At 63.6% G+C, this 19,876-nt stretch overlaps 7 protein-coding genes across 7 annotated transcripts; all 7 read right to left on the bottom strand.

The window, feature by feature from the left end:
* Positions 1–1,891: 1,891 nt before the first annotated feature.
* LMXM_16_0600 (putative histone H3) lies at positions 1,892–2,284 on the bottom strand (the record flags this gene model as incomplete). The annotated part of the gene is made up of 1 exon (XM_003873697.1): positions 1,892–2,284. One exon carries the CDS (start codon positions 2,282–2,284, stop codon positions 1,892–1,894), a length of 393 nt encoding a protein of 130 aa, XP_003873746.1.
* Positions 2,285–2,831: 547 nt separating this feature from the next.
* On the bottom strand, positions 2,832–3,224 carry LMXM_16_0610 (putative histone H3; the record flags this gene model as incomplete). The annotated part of the gene is made up of 1 exon (XM_003873698.1): positions 2,832–3,224. One exon carries the CDS (start codon positions 3,222–3,224, stop codon positions 2,832–2,834), a length of 393 nt encoding a protein of 130 aa, XP_003873747.1.
* Positions 3,225–4,007: 783 nt separating this feature from the next.
* Positions 4,008–7,409, bottom strand: LMXM_16_0620 (hypothetical protein, unknown function; the record flags this gene model as incomplete). The annotated part of the gene is made up of 1 exon (XM_003873699.1): positions 4,008–7,409. One exon carries the CDS (start codon positions 7,407–7,409, stop codon positions 4,008–4,010), a length of 3,402 nt encoding a protein of 1,133 aa, XP_003873748.1.
* A 710-nt stretch (positions 7,410–8,119) lies between these two features.
* On the bottom strand, positions 8,120–10,078 carry LMXM_16_0630 (conserved hypothetical protein; the record flags this gene model as incomplete). The annotated part of the gene is made up of 1 exon (XM_003873700.1): positions 8,120–10,078. The coding sequence occupies one exon, from the start codon at positions 10,076–10,078 to the stop codon at positions 8,120–8,122; it is 1,959 nt and encodes a 652-aa protein (XP_003873749.1).
* Positions 10,079–10,709: 631 nt separating this feature from the next.
* LMXM_16_0640 (conserved hypothetical protein) lies at positions 10,710–12,632 on the bottom strand (the record flags this gene model as incomplete). Its single annotated transcript, XM_003873701.1, has 1 exon — positions 10,710–12,632. One exon carries the CDS (start codon positions 12,630–12,632, stop codon positions 10,710–10,712), a length of 1,923 nt encoding a protein of 640 aa, XP_003873750.1.
* A 1,025-nt stretch (positions 12,633–13,657) lies between these two features.
* On the bottom strand, positions 13,658–13,975 carry LMXM_16_0650 (conserved hypothetical protein; the record flags this gene model as incomplete). The annotated part of the gene is made up of 1 exon (XM_003873702.1): positions 13,658–13,975. The coding sequence occupies one exon, from the start codon at positions 13,973–13,975 to the stop codon at positions 13,658–13,660; it is 318 nt and encodes a 105-aa protein (XP_003873751.1).
* Positions 13,976–16,444: 2,469 nt separating this feature from the next.
* On the bottom strand, positions 16,445–18,145 carry LMXM_16_0660 (conserved hypothetical protein; the record flags this gene model as incomplete). The annotated part of the gene is made up of 1 exon (XM_003873703.1): positions 16,445–18,145. One exon carries the CDS (start codon positions 18,143–18,145, stop codon positions 16,445–16,447), a length of 1,701 nt encoding a protein of 566 aa, XP_003873752.1.
* Between the last annotated feature and the right edge of the window lie 1,731 nt (positions 18,146–19,876).

Genomic DNA, 19,876 nt, shown 5'->3' on the forward strand with positions numbered 1-19,876 from the left:
CAGCAGGGCGCACAGCACTCAAAGAGCGTACGCGGGAGTCGGAAGGCGATGCTGACGCAAGCGTCACCCCGTGTATACGTCTAGATACCTATACAGATGTTGGTAGATCGATGGACGGACAGAGGCTGCACAGGCCGGCCAGTGCGACGACACAAAAGGGAGCACAGAGGAAGAAGAAGCACGCGAATAAAGGATTCGTGCTGTGCTGTGCTGCGTTGGGGGAGGTGTACAGAGATCTGCGCCCGTCCCTCTCTCTCTGCGTGTGCGTGTCTGTCGATTCCTCGGAAGCTTCGCGTTTTGTTTTGTTTCCCTTTTTCTTTACGTCGTTCACGTGTTACCCTCGCCCTGTCGATGCACACGAGGTGGCGGATACACGGGGCAAAGGGGCCGCGCGGCGGGATGGTGGTGTCGTGTGATCTCGATTTGCCTTCGTATTCCACTTGTCGTCGTCGACAGTGCTGCTGCTGCCGCCGCTGCTGCTGCCTCTTCGTTACTCGTGTTTTCTTCTTGATTTACGCACTCACACGCACAGCCATACACACACGTGGATGTACGCGGATGTATTTACTGTTTAGGAGGGTGATGCTGCTGACGTCTTTTCCCGCCTTCGCTTGGTGTCCCTCGCGTCCACTTGGTTCCTGCGGCCCGGTGATGACCTCCCTCCTATCTTGCTGCTGGTGTGTGTGTGTGTGTGTGTAGGGAGAGGGGGGCGTGTGTCCGGCACGCACTGCAGAAAAGAAAAGCAAAAAAACTTTAGAAAAGCCAAGGCCACACATCCAGGTGTGTTTAGGGGTTACAGCTGTGCTCGTGAGACACCGAAGGATGAGGAGGTGGGTGGAGGAGCGATCCTGCGGAAGCTGGTGTGCGTGGAAGGGTGTGATCTCTGGAGTGTGCTCGCGTGTGTCTGTGTGGGTGTGGGTGTGGGTGTGTGGGTGCTGTTCGCGAAGGAGAAGAGGGGGAGCGGTGCATCATCATAACCAAGGAAGATGTGGAAGAGAGGGCAGGACGAACGACGAGGGGAGAGACGTGCCCACGCACACGCGCGTAGGCGCAACAGCATCATATAAGCTGCCTCTCGTTCCAACACTGCTCTGTACGGGGCGGCACCACCATCCCTCGAGTGCTACAGGGAGACACACACGCAGACGCCAGCAGCGCATGTTTCCTCCCGTGGGTATGGATGCGTCGGTAAACCCGTGGGCCACCTCGGGGGCGATGCACTCACACACACACGCACGCACACCCTCGTCTCTCCCCCTTGTGCTCTCTCTACACCGCCTTCTCGTTTCGCTTGTGAGAGATGCGGCGCACCGCCAGCGCCTCCGCGCGTGTGTGCGTGTCTTTCCATTTTCCGTTTCTTATACAAGGCTCGGTGCCCAAGCTATACCTTGTCCTTCCGTCCCTCCCTCCTCCAACACATCGGCCACATCGTTCGCGCCACCACCCCGCGCGGTGCACAGCGGCTGGGAGAGGAGGGGGGCGGCCCAGAGAGCAAGCGGCGGACCACAGGGCGGACGAGAGACGCGACGAAGCGCGCGCGAGCGACCGTCGCATCAGACGTCGCGGGCACACCGAAAATACGAACACACGAAAGGCATGAAACAAGAAAAGGGGGGAGTCGAAACCAAAGAGCATCTATGGGGTGCGAGTCTGTCAGTCCCGTGCGAGTCCGCGAGAGCGCCGCTCACACAAGCCAACACACACACACACGTAACGCTGAGTCGCTGAGAGGCAGCAGGTGAGCGAGGGGAGGGAAAGGCGGGGGGTGAGTGCAGAGCGCCGCCGCAGCCACCACACAACGTCCTCCCCCCCCCCGCCGCACCCCACCGCAGCGTCTCACCTCGTCCGCGCAACGAAGAAAAGTGCCGCAGCGCACGCGTCGGCCTCGCCTCTAGTGGCGCTCACCGCGCAGGCGCAGCGCCAGCTGGATGTCCTTCGGCTGGATCGTCACGCGCTTCGCGTGGATGCAGGCCAGGTTCGTGTCCGCCATCAGCGACACAACGTACGCCTCCGTCGCCTCCTGGATCGCCATGATGGCGCTGCTCTGGAAGCGCAGGCCCTCCTTCTGCGCGCTCGACACCTCGCGCACCAGGCGCTGGAACGGCGCGCACTGGATCAGCAGGTTCGTGCTCTTCTGGAACTTGCGGATCTCGCGGATCGCGCAGGTGCCCGGGCGCCAGCGGCGATGCAGCTTCTTCACGCCGGACGCCGCGCTCGACGCCTTCTTGCTCTTCTTCGACGTGATGGTGCGCTTCGCGCGGGCGGTCTCCTTCGTGCGGGACATGTTGGTGCGGTGTGGGGGTGGGAGGGGGTGGGAGTGGCTGGGAGGGGATGGCGGTGAGGGAGGATGCAGAGTGCGGTGAGCTGTGGGTGAGTGTTGAGGCGGTGCCGGAGTGCGTGCGCGTGTGTTCGGGCCAGAGGCAGGTGAGAGCAGAGGGGGGAGGCGGAGGGTGCGGAGACGACAAGGCACAAGGCAGCGACGCGTGGGGGAGGGGGGCCGTGCCACATCGGCAACGGGCGCAGACGCGCGCGGCACAGCACACAGCGGCACGCGAAGCGGCGACGCACAACGCCGGCAGCGAGCCCCGGCGCACAGGCGGACAGCTCTATCGGGGTGATGCTCATCTTTTGCGTGGCAGGCTCTCGAGGTTCGATGACCCTCTCGCTCTCGCGGCTGCCGCGGCAGGGCGGCGTGCACAACGTAAGGCAGAAAGGCGAAAACAAAGGAAACAAAGGCATTGTATCTATGAGGGGGGAGGACGAGCAGGCCCGTGTGTCAGCGCAGTCGCGCACGGCACGCAGGCCCCGCTCATCCGAGGGCCGCGCCCGCCCTAGTGGCGCTCACCGCGCAGGCGCAGCGCCAGCTGGATGTCCTTCGGCTGGATCGTCACGCGCTTCGCGTGGATGCAGGCCAGGTTCGTGTCCGCCATCAGCGACACAACGTACGCCTCCGTCGCCTCCTGGATCGCCATGATGGCGCTGCTCTGGAAGCGCAGGCCCTCCTTCTGCGCGCTCGACACCTCGCGCACCAGGCGCTGGAACGGCGCGCACTGGATCAGCAGGTTCGTGCTCTTCTGGAACTTGCGGATCTCGCGGATCGCGCAGGTGCCCGGGCGCCAGCGGCGATGCAGCTTCTTCACGCCGGACGCCGCGCTCGACGCCTTCTTGCTCTTCTTCGACGTGATGGTGCGCTTCGCGCGGGCGGTCTCCTTCGTGCGGGACATGTTGGTGCGGTGTGGGGGTGGGAGGGGGTGGGAGTGGCTGGGAGGGGATGGCGGTGGTGACAGCGACGAGCTGCAGATGTGCCGGCGACGAAGAGGGAAGAGTGGGCGTGCATGCGTGTGAGAGCGCGTGATGGGAGAAGCGCAGAGGAGGAGGGGGCAGGGAAGGGGCAAGTCGGATGTCGATCACCAGAGGCACCGCAGAGTGTCGAGACACAGCATGAAGAGGCGCAGAGGGCACCGGCAGAGGGGGGTGGTGTTGGGAGGGCGGGGAGGGTCGACGATGCGCCCATGAAAGGGAGGCTTAGCGCCACGACGTGTTTGTGCGTGTGTTTGGTTCGTGTATGTCTGTCGCGCTTTGTGTGCGCGGGGAAAGCACGTGTCTGCCCTGGACCGCAGAACAGCCGTTGGAAGAGACGCTGGCAACGTAATGGCGCGCAAGAAGACGCGCGCAGGCGTCAGGGACGGTTTGTAGAGAGGAGGGAAACAATCGGAGAGGAGCGAGGGCAGAGTCGAAAACAGCGCACGGCCGCCTCGCTGGACGCCCCCCCCCTTGCGTCTGTCGCTCACTGTCGTCCACCCCTTTGGGTTTTTGTTCGGCACGGTCGCCACTGCAGCACGTTGACGCGCACCTCTGGTCGCGGAAAGGGACAGAAACACGACGTATCCTGTGTGTGTGTGTGTGGGTGGGTGGGTGGGTGGGTGGGTGCGGGTGTGTCCCAGGGGGCGGTGGGGCACACCCGCGGCGGCAAAACGACTTATGTGAGAGAGAGTAGACTGAGGATGCTAGTCGACCTCCAGCGCATAAGTGGCACCATCTACTACATGGAGTACTCCGCATTCGTGGTGGTACAAACCCAAGGGCAGCCGAGCGCGGCACGCCGGGACTGGTGCGGTGGAGGGTGTCTCCTCTGTAGACTGCAGAGCCGCCCTCTCAACAGAGGACCCTCGAGGCGAATCGTGCGCGCTATCGAGGCTACCTCGGTCCTTCCCGACATCATCACTGCCTTGCCCAGCGCTGCCCCCATTGTTGCTCTCTGAAACCGCCAGGTCAATGATGGAAACCGCCGCGACGTTCATGCGGTTCCGTCCATAACGCCATGCCGTCCTATCCACGAGCGTGCGGCCAGCGCAGACGGCGTCAAGTGTAGCAAGCACCGCCCCGACCTCCTCCAGCGGGTTCACAACGTCGGCAGAAATATGGGCATCCTCTTGCTCGCCTGCAACCATTGGCGCGAGGACACGCTGGAAGAGTGCCGCGGTGGATCTCTCCACCACCTGCGTCGTCGACTGCCGCACAGACGGCGGCGCCCTGTGTCTGTCCTCTGCCTGGTCTGAGTGCGAAGGATGGCTGTGTTCGTCTGAGAGCCAGAGCCACTCCACCGCCGGCGGCAAGCGAGGCGATGCAGATGCCGCCTGGCCTGCATGGGTCTTCTGTCGCTTCGGTCGCTCCTCCTGAGGCGAGTCTGCGCCTATCAGAGCAGATGGCGTTGACCTGGTCGGCGGATACGCATCAACGGCGCTGTCTGTCGCAAGCGATGACAACAACGCCGTCACACGCCGGGCATGAGTTCGATGGTGCTCCCCCGACCTTTTGAATCGGTCCGCCGCGCAGTCTACCTCCCCCATGTCAACCACAGGCCGCACACTCCATCGTGCCGTCGTCCACGGCGATTGGTGGACGGCCGTGCGAGCCGTCGCCGCTGCCGCGACAGCGGTTGGCGCGTAGCCGCCATGGATCTCTCTCGTAGCAGGATGAGGGGCCCTTGACGACGCTGACGTCGCTCTGCCCGTCTCCAGCGCGTAGCCGGCCAGCAACTCCAGCTGAGGGTTAACCGCGGAGTCGCGCAAATACGCGAAGAGAGCTGCAGCAGGCACTTCAAAGTTCGAGTGCCTCGCACACTGCGCAGTGCGCCCCGACGTGCTGCTCCAGGTTGACATCGAGGAGGTGATGCAGGCAAGCTGCTCCAGCCCAGCGCACCACTGCCGCACAAGGCAGCTACGCGCGTCTCCAGCAAGCCAATGTGGGTTGCCGCCCTGCTCATGCTTCGCCTCGCATGCGCAAACAGTGGCGCCACCACTGTCAGCAGCAGCATCGTCCCCCAAGTGAGTCGCCTCCGTGGCTGCGCTGTCATGCAACGTCGCAACTGCGGCCTCATCCGTCATGGCAGACGCCAGTGCGGAGCACAAGACCTGCACGGTAAACTCCCTGGCGCGCACGGCAGTGTTGCCGGTCGGTGCCCCAGTGGCCTCAGTGCGCGTGGCACCATCACGGTCACCGGTGCTTACCTGCACGTAGAAGCAGCTGTGGTCCTGCGCCTCCGCCCGCCGCATCAGTAGCGCAAGTGGTGATTCTGCCATGCGCGATGGCGGCTGCCCAGCCGCAGCGGTGGCGAACGGCGCACCTGCTGTTGCCGTCGCCAAGAAGGCATCCCCACGCGGACCGCTCGCGCGTGGGGCGACGGCAGCAGCACTGGCAGAGGGCACGGAAGCTGGCGAGCGAGACAGAGTCGCTGACATCGCTGCTGGCCGTGGCGGCTGCAACTGCTGAGCCTGCAGTGTGCGCCGATTGTGATGCTTGACCCTCTCTTGCACCATCCTGAACGTTAGCGGGTCACCAGCCGTATTGGTGAACGCCTCCGCCTCTGCTGCCAAACCACTTTCAGCCCACTGCCGCCAATGAAAAAAAGGAGCGGACGCCGCACGGCGGCCACAGTTGGCCTGCAGGTGCGGTGGAGTCGCAGAAGAGCCACCAAAGGGCGCGACGTGTGCTGTGGCTCTCGGTGGCGTCGCAAAGGATGGAAAATCGCCGTGACGTTGTGCCGGGGCCGGCACGTCCTGTTGCTGCCCCACTGTCGCGCCTCCCGCCTGGGTACCTCTCGCGTCACCGGGGGTAGCTGCGCACAAGGGACTGAGCAGCTGCGCCGTGTGGACGGCGGCGACGCGCATGAGAGCCGCCGAGACGGCGGTGAAGACGGCGTCTTGCACCTCAGCAGGAAAAGCGCCGAAGACACTACATTCATCATTTCTTTCCACGCTGGGCTCGTGGGAGCCGTTGCCTGCGGGGCTGAGCCGGTCATTACCCCTCACGGTGAGCTCGCGCCATCGCATGTGGGCAACTGCGACGGAGGGGCGGCCAAAGCCCAGAAGCGCGTCTGCGAGCACGCGCGCCGGGGACGGCAACGACAACGTCTTCGCACCCCGCTGCCTGTCACCGTCCTGCTGCTCGGCATCTGTGCGTCTCTGCACTTCACCCTGAAGCCAGCTGAAGCACGCCCCGCCGATCAGCACCGCCTCGGCCAACCCCGCCACCGCCTCCCACAGCACCGCATTCGGCACTGTGAAGCAGAACGGGCGAGCGGCGTGAAGCGGCGGTGTGGCAGCGCGAGGAAGAAGTTCTTCGAATGTTTCCGCGGGATCTTCTTTCTTCAAGCGGGCGGCCACCGCGCGCGACAGCGGTGGTCGGCCGCGCTTGCGCGGCGTCGTCGCAGGTGCCTCATCGGAGTTGACAGACACGAAAGCCGAGGACGGTGAAGTGGAGTTGAGCAGGGACAACGTAGATGATGAGGGGCAAGCCACGACGCTCTCCTTCTGGGCGGGACAGCATAGCGCCGCCGTTACCGCCGTGGCCGCGTCGCTCTGGACCCCATCTCCGCCATCGCGGTTCTCAACATCGGATGCGTCTTGTAGGGCGCTGAGCGTGTCTTGAACCAGCGCCGTGGGTAGTCGCCGTGCCGCTGCTGTTCGCTCGTTACCCCCTTCGTGACCGTAGTCTCCGGCCTCGTCCTCTTCTGCCACACACAAGACGGCTGTCGTGTCAGCCGGCGGCGGTGATGAGCCCATTGCAGGGGCGGGTGCAACCGGGGAGAAGGTGCCGGTGGCACCCTCCGACAGCATGGGAGACGCAGTTGCCGTGCTGAGCTGAGCGCCGGCAGCGTCTTGGGGGCTTGGGGCCGGCGCGACTGCCGTTTTAGCGCCCGTCTCCCCCTCCGGCAACAATAAGATGGTGCCTTGTGGACCCCCATCAGCCACACCGACCCTTGCCACCACTTCCGGTGACGTCACGGCCGTGGCGTTTATCAAAGCATCTGCCACGCACCGAAGCAGCGGGCGGAAGACGTGTAGGAGGGCCTCAACGAGCTCGCCCGAGTCCGTCACCGCCGCGTCTGCCACGCCTCGGCCACTCATGTCTCCGCATGGCATTATGGAGCGACGAAAGACAGCAGTGTGTGGGAGGGGGGAGGGGGTGTCTCTGTGGAGAGGAAGAGAAGACCGAGGCAGAGACGCTGGGCAGTGCACAGGGCAGAGAGCGAGCGCGCGCTCGCGGGAGGCTGATGGAGAGGAATGGGAGGGAGCGATAAAGTCGCTCCGTCTACGCGCGCCTGTCTGTCCGTGCGAGTGGGCGCAGACAGCGAGCAATGCCTAGAGGCTGTGCGTTGAAGAGCAAGGGGCAGCAAGGAAGAAAACGGTAGTCGGTGAGGCAAGCGCATTCGGCGTAGGGCGCGGACGGGCAAGTGCGTGTAACCTGCACGAGAGCAGCCATGCGCGCGTGTGCTCCTTCAACATCCTCTCGGGTGCACGGGCTGGGCAGGTGGAAGAGGGACGCTTCGCTGTGTCACTCGTGTCGCCCCCCACCCCCACCCCCTGCACTCTCCCTGACCCTCTCCCACTCGATGTGTCTATGAGAGCAGGAGGCGGGGGAGGGGGGTGCCACGAAGGCCAAAGGGTAAGCGTAGTGGGAGCAGTAGGATCGGCAGCAGCTGGCAGCAGGTGAGGCGCTGCAGACGGGCATGAAAAGACGGGGAAGGAGGGCACCGCGAAAACCGCTTGCCGAACCCACCGATCATCGCAGCTCTGTGTATGCGCGTGTGCGCCTCTGGTGAGCAGCGGGGGCATGCTTAGATATACTGACGGCGAAGGACCTGCTGGCAGACCCACTCGGCAAACTGCGAAGGCGGCGGTCGGGCGCCGCGACGCCGCACATGCGCGACGGACGCGGTGCCCAAAAATTGATGGGCGTAGGGGGCAGTGTAGAGCACCTCCACCTCGCACTTGAGGTTGCATCGTTGCATCTCGCGCGCCTCGCTCAGCCAAGCAGCCACGGAAGCTCGATCGGCCTGGCACTCGAGGTCAGCTACCGAGAGCCTGCTGTGGCTTTGGTGCGCTGCGCTGAGCTCCACTGAGGCACACTCCGCCCGCTCCCCATAAGAAGACTCGACTAAATCGCGGCGCCTCCCGTCCGCTGCATCCATCTCTCTTTCGCAACCTTCTCCTGCAGCTGGAGACGACGCTGCAGGGTGCAGGAGCGCCCCCAAACGCTTGATCTGATGTCTCATCACAACAGCGTCTCGGTGGGTGAAGTACTGAAGAGGCGCGATGCTGGTCAGTGGCGAGGCGATCGCCGCGCTCCCTGCCGTGTGCGGGGTGGACGAGGCGCAGCTGAGGGCGCTGGCGGCAGCACTGTCGTTGCTGTGTGCCCCGCTTGCCTTGCCAGTGCCCTCCCAAGGCCTGGCACTCGCTTTCAGAGGGGGTGGTGTGTGGTGGCGAAGACGAGGGCATTGCACTGTCGAGGGGTGCTCTGCCCTTGCGCCGCCGCTGTCTCTCCTCTCCATTACGCGCGCCACATGTGCAGCGCGCACGCCGAGCCACCGCAGGGTGGGAACAGCGTAGTAGCGGCTCTCCATAGAGGCCGAGCCAAAGGGAGGCGCATCAGATGTGGCAGCCCAGCGATACGCGGCGAGGATGGCGAGCCCGTGCGGGTTGTAGTCCACAAGCCCAACAACTGCAGCACGAGGGAGTGCAGTGTGCAAGTTAGCAAGCAGCCGACGCGCAGCATGGGTCGGATACCCTTGAGCTGTAAGCAGCACGCACGGCAGCAGTCGCAGCAGGCCTTCGCGCAGAAGTTGGGAGAAGACGGCGTGCTTCTCCACGACGAGGATAGCGCACACATTTGGCGGCACTTGAAAGCCTGCCGCGGTGGGGTTGTTGGCTGAGCGGCTAGTAAAGTCGCGATACTGAGTGATCGTCAGACGGCTCGACGCCGACTGTTGAAGTGAGCGGCTGTGCGTTGAGCTCGATGAAGATGCTAACCCTGAGACGCCGCACTCATCATCACCCTCGACAGCTGCGCGCTCGGCGACTCCTAGGACAGACACGGCCAAGTCTGCGCTTAGAAGTGGTAACGGCATGCCTTCCTCCGCTGCTATCCCCGTGCCACTCCCCTGCAAACCCACCCCGCGATAGGAGAGGCAGCCCGCAATGTAGCCGCGTCCGCCCGCCACCACGCCCATCAGCTGGCGCGGCAGTCGCAGCACATGCGAAAGCTGCTGCACGGTGCGATTCACCACCTCCTGCGTCTGGATGTGGCGGACGAGGTGATAGTATACATCGCGCTGTGTCGCCACGTCGCCGCGCACAACGTTTCGAAAAAGCACGGTGAGGACGAGGAGATGGTGACGAACTGTCTGCAAAGCTCGCATGCTCGTGACTGGTCGGCCATCGCTTGACTGGGTCGCTGCGCCCTCGTAGCCTGGCAGGGACATCTTCGCGTGCGCACGCCCTTCCGGTGGTATACTCACCGGCGCTGGAGAGATGGCACCACGAGCTGCACGCGTCGAGGTCTGCAGCTCATACGGCATGGCATATGGACCGCGTCTTTTCAAGGAACCAGGTGTCCCCTCCTTGAAGGCGGCCACCGTATTGCCGCGGGGCGACACTCTCCTGATGGGAAGCGAGAGAAGCGTGTGCAGCAGCTCAAGCACGTACACCTCCATGCGGCGGAGGACCTCATCACGCATGGTTTCTACGTTATGGGCGGCCACCACGGCTGGTGAAACCTCGGTAAAGCTGTCCGCCATGGGCACAGCACCTCGCAAATCCGGAGGAGACAAGGGCCGTCGGCCTGGTGCATGCCTGTGTGATATCTGTGCGAGCGATGCGATGGAGGTGAAGCGCTGCACTGCACCTCAGCTTAGCGCCACCGCCAACGCAGCCTGTCGCCGGGTCTGTCCGTGCGGCTCACGTAGGCTCCACGCATGATAGACGGGGAAGGCAGCAAGAGCAACACGAAGAGGGTCCAGCAGTGGCGTGCGGCATGCAGAAGGGAGAAGAAGAGCATGAGAAGCGGGTGAAGGGGGCGCAGTAGCGGGCATTGGTAGAGATAGACAGAATGGCACACGCACGCACACATGCACGCGCAGAGAGCGAGGCGTGCGCCTCCCCCCCCCATCGCATCCCAGCGATGGGGATGGTGGGGGGCAACAAGCACGTCAAGGGAGACGAGAACGGCAAGGCGCCAAAGAAAAAAGACATGCGCACGCCGCACCTCCGCCTCATCGGCCCTCCAGTTGCGTGGCGGTCGCGCACCGTCGCTTCACGTTGGTTGGTTGGTTGGTTGGTTGGTTGCGGATCCTTCGGCGGCGACGCGCACTCCATCATCGTCGTCCGCCTCTCGCTCGCCCTCCCTCTACCGTTTTGAGTCACAGCGACTCACTCCAAAGCAACGCGGCCACGCTTCCGCATGTCCCGCTGCCGCTGCGCCCACAGCTTCGACACAGACTGGGAGAAGTCGACGTGGATACGGCAGTCGTCGATGAGAGCCCGGTCCATCTTCTGGAAGGCCCGAAAGCACGCCTCGACGCTCTCGAATTCGACGAAGCCGTAGCACAGAGACTGCCTTGTCTTCACGTCATAAACGACGTCGGCGGAGGTGACACGGCCGAACTGGGAGAAGCAGAGCGCGAGCCCCTCGCCTGTCGTCACAGGGTTCAACCGGCACACAAACAGAACGTTGTCCGGTGGCTTGATGTCGCCCCGCACGTCGGCCACGCCGTTCAGCAAGTTCAGCATGAGCGAGAGCGTTTCGTTCGCCTTTTCCTGGTGCTGCTGCATGAAGCTCTTGCGGCGCTCCTCCAACTGCTTCGCCGAGAGCGCCGCGGCAGCGCTGCGACGAGGCTGTTGGCCCCCGTCGTGGAACCCCTCCGCGTCGTCGTCCTCGGAGCTCAAGTAGTCACCAGCGTAGTGCGGGTTGCACACCAGCTCCAGCTCACCGAGGTCCGTAGCAGCGTCGTCGTCACTCCTCGTCTGCGCTGGCGCAGCGGCGACCACAATAAGCGGCTGCGCGGCATGCTTCCCTGTTGGCGCGGCAGCCGTCTGCACGTATATGGACGCATCTGCAACGGTGCGGGGACGCGCAATGGCCACATACCCGTGCGCCGCGAGGCTGGTCCGCACCAGATCCACTAACTGACGGTGAGCAGCGCGCACAGCCGCCTCCGAGGCCCACCATTCGAAGCATCCGGCTTGGTGCAGCGCCGCTGCCGTGCGCTTCCGCTGCTGCCGCTGCTGCTCCATGGCGTCTGCGCTGCCCATCGTCGACGATACCCCCCACCACGCCGAGGGAGGGACTGCCACGTACTTCTCGGTACCAGCTGTGGGAAGCACCGTCGCTCGCTTCACGCGCAGCATCCGCACGGGCCGCGGCCACGACAGCGCCGGCCGGCCCGCCACAATGTCAACAGCTGCCAAAGGGTTGGTGTCAGTCGTCGTCGGTGCGCCGTCTCCGCAGCGGTCGCGGACTGGGGCACGACGTATCCGGCGCAGTACCGCCTCGCCCTCGCGCACCACGCCAACCGTGATGTACTGCTTGTCGAGGAAGTCCATCGTGCGATCAGACAGCGTGAGACCGAAGCGCAGTGTGGGCGCTGATGCATCCACGAGCAGGCTTCCGGCGCGGCATACCGTGCAAGGCGAGCTGGCGCTCGGCAAAGCACTCACGTGAGCTGCGTTAGTGACGACAGCTGCGCCAGTGTTGCCAGACGCGGGCACGTACACTGGTTGATAGCCGCCTTTGGTGTTGCTGCCACCGGTCCTAGACGGAGCAAGCCCGACACAACGCCGCCGCTTGCACAGCCGTGCCTCCTGTTGCATCGCCCGCCGCACTGCCGTCTCTTGCTGCTCTACGGGGTCAGCAGTTGAAGGAGCAGAGGCTGCAGCGTGACTGTGCAAGGACGCGGTGGCGATGGACGCCGTCGGCGACGCATCACCCTCCACACGGTCCTGTCTGGGCAGCAGACTCCAGAAGTTCAGCGGGCCTGGGCCAGGTGATGCCGCTACAGCCGCCGAATGCGAGCGCAGCAGCTTTTCAAGCAGCTCCTTGTACACTGGGTCTGCGGCAAGGGAGAAGAACACCGCCACCTCCGGCACTACTTCTGTCGCCACCGCGCCGTTCCACAGCTGCGCTCTGCACAGGTTCACGAAGTTCGCCGTCAGCGCAGAGCAGTCCGCGCCAAAGAGGTCGACCGCGAGGGGCCCGAGGGATGTTTCCAGTAGCAGCCCTGCGGTGACCACCGCGACGCCCGTGCCACCGCTGCTGCCGCCCTTGCGGGGAAGGGCTGCGCCTGCACTTTGCATGAGAGAGATGAGTAGGATCTGTGTGAGCGAGCCAGCGGGAATGTGTGCGCAGATGGAAGCCTGTGTGTCTGCGTCAGCGTGCAAAGGGAGATGGGATCTAGCGGAGGGGGAGAGAGGAGTGGGAGAGGCGTGGTGCCATGACTCCACGACATCAGCCTAAGAAACGAGGGCCCCGTGTGCGAGAGAGAGAGACGGAGGAAGCACTCGCCCGAGTGACCCTCCTCCCCCTCTCCCTTTCTTCACGGCATTCGGGCTCGGCCGGCGCATAAGCATGCAGACAGACACACACACACGCGCATACGTCGATACTCCGCAACTAGACGACAGCGACGTGGAGTGACAGGGATGCGGGCCGCACCATGGCCCAACGTTTGCTTTCTCTCCTGGTTTCGAGCTCGTCCCCCCTCCCCCTCCCTCACCCGTGCGCAGGTTTCCTTTACCGGAGTCACCCCATGACGGGGACCCCCTCCGACCATCCCGTCTTTCTCGGGCACGCATGCGCCGCTGAGTTGGCAGCCTTTGCCCTCACGTGCCTGAGGAGGCATGGGAGGAGACAGATAGCGCGGGCGCGTGGTGAGGGGTGGGAGAGGGGCGCATGCGCCCCTCCAACGAGTAACAGGGGGAAGGCAAGACACACACACACACACACACCGCGCCGCACAGAGAGGTTCGCGACGGCTGGAGAGAGCAATGAAGGAGAGTCGGACGCCGCAGCCGACGAAGAGCGTGCGTGTGCCAACGCATCGCACATCAGGGGATGGGGGAGATGGTGGAGAGTAAAGGTGTGGATGGCTGTCGTGATGGTTGTAGCACCGTGTCCGGAGGAGGCTTCTCCAAGACACTGATGCGGATAAAGAGAAAGAGTAGAGGAGGCAGGGGTGACGCGCGCACCCGCAAATAACGAGAACACGAAATGTCGGCGCGCAGTGCACACGTCACATCCGCGTGAGCCAACGCAGACGTCGCGTCTACGCAGCTCGCGACGAGAGCCCCCTCGTACGGTGGGGCGGCTTCCCCCTCCCCTCCTAGTTCTGCTGAATGATGCGCTCCTGCTGCCACTGGTTGCGGCAGAGGGGGCAAGTCCCCTGCAGCCACTGCTCGAGGCAGTGCTGGTGAAAGATGTGGCTGCAAACACCAACGACGACGGGGCACGCGTCCATAGAGGAGGTGCACTTCAAACACGGCTGTCCGAGGGCGCTCTTGCAGATGGGGCAGTCCCCTGTCATGAGCAGCGTTTCGCGAGGCACGCTTCGGGCAGTCACGTACATGTACCTCGTCTCAATCGGGATGATGAAGTCCGCGTCCGCCGGCGACGAGCCTGCCGCAGTAGGCGGGTTCGCCATGACTCCCGCGAGGGCTCGATGGATCGGCAGTTCTGGCGTCTTTCGTTCGTTTTGCGCGTGTATGTGCGTGGAGGTGGGTCTCCGCGCGTGAGAGCGGAGGCGCACCCAAGTGAAGGTAGACGGCGCTTGTGGCTCATGCACGTATGCGCGCTTGTGTGCGTGTGTGTGTGTGTGTGCAGATAGAGTTGAGCGCAACAACACGGCCGAGGATGATGGGAAGGGAGGAGAGGCCAGAGAGGTGCGGAATGCCAAAGAGCGGCCATGGGACGTGGATAGCGGAGCCGGGGGAAGAGGCCTGGCGAGGAGGAAGGGAGGGGGGCAGTCGTGCGAAGTTGCCTCCGACGTGACACACACGCCCCGTTCCCCCCCCCCTCCCTCCCCCGCGCCGCCAGCGTGCATGTCTTTACTCCGCGGAGTAGGCGCGTGAACGATGGGAGCGGGGCAGAGAAGGGGGGAGGTGGTGATGGGGCACAGCTCAAGAGGCCTCATGGGCGAGCGGGTGAGAGCTAAGCACCGCAAGTAAAGGGGAAAAGAAACGATGGCGCAACCGCCGGAACGGAGATCGACGTGAAAAGGCCGAAGACGTGCAGCCATGGAAGAGGCGTGGGTGGCGCGACTGTGAAACATATGGGTCGATAGCAGGAGGATGTCACAGTGGCCGCGATGCTGGCGATGGTGTGTGCACATCACAGTGTGTGGGTGTGGGTGTGTGCCTGGGCGTGCAGTGGGTAGAAGGTCAGAGGAATGACGTGCGCATGGCGCCGCTGAGGGCCAGCAACGAGGAAGGGTGGAAAACGGAGGAGAGGCGTTTGAAGTGGTGGGGATTCGAGTGGGGGAGTATGCAAAGACTCTCATCAACGCGCCCGCCACTCCCCTCCCCCTCCAACCTACCCGCACACCCCGACCTCGCTTCACCTTCCCATCGCCACGCGCTCTCACCTCTACTCTTCCCTTTCTCAGCTGCAGCACATCAGCCTGCGGCCGCTACACGTTCGAGGTGATCTTGTGCAGCTGCCACTGCCGCCCACACACCGGACACATGGAGCGCATCTGAAGCCACCGCGAGACGCAGTGGTAGTGATACACGTGCCCGCACGTCCCCCAAGCCACGCAGCACTTGTCTGAGAGATCTGCCAGTCTTGCCAGAGTCGGGTGTTTGGCGGTGGTGGCCGGCGGTGGTGATGTCTGCGCTGTGGATGCCCGGCCAGTAAGTCGCCCTGCGCTGGCTGCCGACACCGTAGAGGCAGGGTGCGGCGAGGAGGACGCGGACTGCGCCCCTGTTACTGTTGATGCTGATGCGGTCGAGTTAAATGATAATGGCGCCTTGGCGAGGCAGTTGATGCAGTGATCGGCCAAGTTGTTCTTGCATATAGCGCACACGCGCGTCTGCACATCCCAAGACCATACCGCAACGGTATCCCACTGCTGTGCTGTTATTCTGCACGGGATGCGCGACGTCGCGACAGAGCCGGCATCGCCACCGCTGCTGGTCAGCTCCGCGGCTGGCAGGCTCGACGATGCCGCTGACGCTGACATCGGGGACGGCAATGATGCCGTCGTGGCCGGGGCAGATGCTGACGTTTGGCGCGTGCCGAACTTTGTCGCGGTGCCTGTCGTCTGCTCGTCCCCTGTTATGGTGGCTACGCCTCCCTCCGCCCAGCGCAAGCAGGGCGAAGAGTTCGTGAGTGTTTGATGTAAAGAAAAGGCGGGGAAGCCGGAGAAGGCCCACCGCAGCCCCCGCCACTATTTGTGTGCGCGCGGCAGTGACGCTTGGTTGATGATGATGCGGTGGAGGGAGGGGGAGAGAGGCTGCAGTGGTAGCCGTGCACACGTGTGTGGGGCACCTGCGGACACCACCACGAGACCACACTACGTGATGCTATCAGCTCTGGCAACACCAGAAGCCACGTAGAGCAAACGGCGGGGGTGGGGTGGAAGGGGAGAAGACGAGAGGCGTGAAGTGAAACATGCCAGCGCGTGGGACACGTGGAAAAGGGGGAGGTGATGGTGGTGGTGGTGGTGGTGGGGACATCCCTGCTGTGGATGAAAGCATGCGAACGAAAGGAGAGCCGGGGCCGCTCCCTCCTTCCCCCTCCCCCACCGCCACCACTGGAGAGGGATGCGCCATCGTCGGCAGAGTAACTCGAGCGACACGATAAAGCGGAAGAAAAGCGGGGGAGGGCACTTGGAGAGGGGGGGAGACGAGCAGGCAAGCATCCGCTGAGCCGCATCGGAGGCGGCGCTGCACAGCCGCCTTTCAGTGCTCCCGGCATGCAATATAGAATGGCCCTCGTTGCTCGTGTGGCTTCCGGTGTTTGACAGGCGGCCAGAGGAAAGTGAGGAAGGGGTCATCCGCGGCATGAACGTGCGCGGAAGGGCGGGGAGGTGCCTGGGTGGGGACAGGCCAAGATGGACGAGGGAGGAGCGAGGAGAGCGTGTGCGCGTGTGGGCGCGCCACCCCCATGTGCCCTACAAGGAGCGCGCCTGCAGCATCTCTGATAGCTGATCTCGCGTGCGCGTCAGTTGCGCGTTCTGCAGCTTCATCTGCTCTAGGGATAAGAAGCTGTCACGCTGCTGCTGCCGCATGGCGGTCAGCTGCTGCTCCAACTGCTGCACACGCCGGTCCGACTCCATCATCTGGCGCTTGTGCGCCTCTAAGCCGTCCTCGAGTCGTCCCATCTGCGCCGCCAAAATGCTGCGCTCCCGCTCCTTCTTCGCCAGCGCGGCTTCGCGCTCGCGAAGGTCGTCCTGCAATTTCGAGTTTTGCAGCCGCAGCTGCTCATATCGACGTTGCACCTCCTCCACCTCCGCATAGGCGCGCTCCTTCGCCGACTGCACCTCCTGCAGCGCTTGGGCCACGTTGGCCTCCAGCTCGCTCGCCCTCTCTTGGGCCTGATGAACAGCGCTTTGCTTCTCCTCCTGCAGGGTGCTGAGGCGCTTGTTGGCCTCCGCAAGCTGCTGCTGAGCAGACGCCAGCTTGCGTGCGCTGCTGTCAGCGCTGAGACGGTATTGCTGGCTGCCCTGCTGGGCTTGGCGCAGCTCGTCGCGAGCCTTGCGCAAGGAGGCTTCCTGCGCCGCCTTCGTCTCCTCGAGCTCCTCGCACCGTGAACGTACCTCAGACAGGCTGCGCTGTGCACTCTGCAGCTGGCGCTGTGCATCCTGGAGCTGCTGATCGAAATCTCGTTGAAGGCGGGAGGTGCACTGCTCGCACTGTCGCATCGCATCATCTCGTTGCAGCTGCAGCGCGGACACCTCGCCGTGGAGCCGCTTCAATTCCATTTCTTGCGCCTGTCGTGTCTGCGCCTCCAGAAGCTCTGCCGTGCTCTGGAAGCGCAACGATGATGTAGGCGCTGAGGACGCACCGCTGCCGTGGCCGGCGCCAGATGGGTTCGTCGTATCACACCGGGCCAGCTGAGCGCGCAGCTTCAGCACCTCCAGCTCCTGGGTACGGTTCACGCTGCGTAGGTCCTCGACGACCATGCGATGGCGCTCCTCTACGATGCGGAGATGCGCGGCGTGGTTGTCACTCGCCTGGCGGAGTGCATGCGTCATCTTGGCACGGAGCCGCTCTAGCTCTTGCGCCTTGTCGGCATTCTCCTGGGTTATGAGCTGCAGCTTAGCCTTTTGCACCGCTGTGCCCGTCTGCTGCTCCTCAGTCTGCTGTTCCTGTATCCTCAGCTTCCGCTCCGCACCCTCTCGGGCTGCCTCTGCCTTCGACGTGGCCTGCTTGGCCGCCTCCAGCGCCGTCTCTAAGGAGGCCGCGCGCTCTGCTATGCGAAGTGCATCTTGCTTGGCGGTATTTTCCGCGTCAAGGGCACGCGTCATCTCGATGCGGAGGCGCACCAGCTCCTCTTGCAATTCGCGCACCGCCTCGAGATAGCGCTGCACTTCCGCCGCTGCCTTGCCCTGCACACTTTTCGCCAGCTCCTCGGCCATGCGGACAGCGTTCGACACGTCGAGCTGGTCCTTGCGAAACACGTCCAGCTGCGCCTGCAGGTCCACCGTTTCTCTGCGCAGCCGCTCCACCTCCTCCGCCTTTTCGTGAATCACGGCATCGTAGCACTGGAGAAGCGGTATGGCGATGTCGGGGTCCTGCATGCCCTGCCGCATCTCCTGCACCTCGTTCTGGGGCAGCTGCAGGAGCTCCTGCAACTGGAGTTGAAGGCGCATGTTCCACTCGTCGCTCACACGCAGGCGCTCACGCAGCTGGTGCAGCTCAGCTTGAAGTGCCTGTGCACCGGTCGAGTACGCGGTCGCAACGGGCGGCGCTGCAGAAGGAGAAGAAGCCGCGCTCACCGGCGCGGCACTATCACCGGTGGCATCACGCGGCGGTGGATCAGATGGCGAGCTCCGCATTGCAAGTGCCGTTCTTCTCCCCAGCGGTGCCCTCTACTGCCCTCCAAGCTGACCCTGGTAAAGCAACAGCGTGCTGCTGCGAGACTCCCGCGTCGATCGACCAAAAGGGAAAAAATGAGTGCGCGAGGTGGACGCGCCAGATACTGGTGTGTGTGTGTGGGTGGGTGGGTGGGTGGGTGTGCTTGTATGTCTATGGTACGGTGTATGTACAGTGGTATGTGTATCTGTGTGTGCGTGGCCTGCGCCTTCACCGTAAAGTCTTCCGGGTGGGCGGAGGCGCACGCCGATGCATCGAATAAACCTTAACGGTGCACGAAAAAGGGAGACACAGAGGCAGAGGGCGGAGGAGGAAGAGGGGAAGAGGAGGCCGTCACGTCACTCGAGCAGAGAAGGCAACCAACCACCAACCAGCCAACCATCACAACGCAAAGGGAGAGGGGACGGGGGGAGGCAGAGCAGCGGATGAGAGACACACACACAGCTAACTAGCGAAGTGGTGCGAACACGAGTAGCAAGGCCGCTGCGTATCAAGTGGGCCCATCGTCTCCGTTAGCGTCAGCAGGCATGCACGAGCACAGAAACGGAGAGCGACAGAGAAAAAAGGGCGCGGGTGGTGAGGGAGCGGCAGCGAATCACCGACCGATCCGACATCCGAAATCCTCGGCAAGAGAACGTCTTGCTAAGAGGGCACAAGGTGCACATAACGTCCCTGGTATGTACACACGCGCACACACCATCGCGAGCTCGTCTCTGTGTCCATGACTCACACGCGCGGTAGAGTACCGGCTGCTGCGATAGTGCCGCTGTTGTTGGCGCCTCCGCATACGCCCCCTTGCACACACACACGCCTATATAGATATATATGTGCTTCTGATCTGTAGACATCTCGTGTCGGTGTAGGTGGTATAGCAGTTGGTGCCTTTACGTGGCAGCAGTGGATAAGGTCAGGTCGTGGCTCGTCAGGTGCCACCACCCGTTGATTTGGGGAGGGAGGGAACGAGTAAACAAGCTCGACGCGGTGCAGGATACCCGCGCACGCAATACACGCGCTGTGCTGGTTGTCGATAGACGGTGTCCACCACCCCCCCACCCCCTTTATTGATTTTTCTTCACACCGGACGAGTACGTGGGGGCGTGGGTGTGCGTGGGAGCGAGTGTGTGCGCCACGTGTCTCCCTCGGGTCTCGCCTCAGCGTCCACCATCCATCGTCCTCTCACCTTTTGCCTCCGCTTCTGTTTCTCTGTTCTGAAAACCGATAGCCGCCCCACCCCACTTCACCCCCACCCCCTTTGACGTCTCAGAGAGGTGCATGCCTGGTTGTGTGTGTATGTGTGTGTCGCGCGGGAGCGTCTGACGGAGAGCTTGACGGGAAGGATAAAGGGTCTGTTCGTGGGAGGGGAAGGGAGAGAACGATGGAAGGGGGCAGGGGCACCTCACGCGGTGGACGGCCTTACCATCAGCAACATGCGCCACCCCCCCTTCCCCCTCCGCCCTTCTCTCTGTGGGCGTAGGTGCTGGTGGTGATGCCTGCAACCGCGCAAGCTT

The sequence above is a fragment of the Leishmania mexicana genome, chromosome 16 (assembly GCF_000234665.1).
Source record: "Leishmania mexicana MHOM/GT/2001/U1103 complete genome, chromosome 16".
Lineage (NCBI taxonomy): Eukaryota > Euglenozoa > Kinetoplastea > Trypanosomatida > Trypanosomatidae > Leishmania > Leishmania mexicana.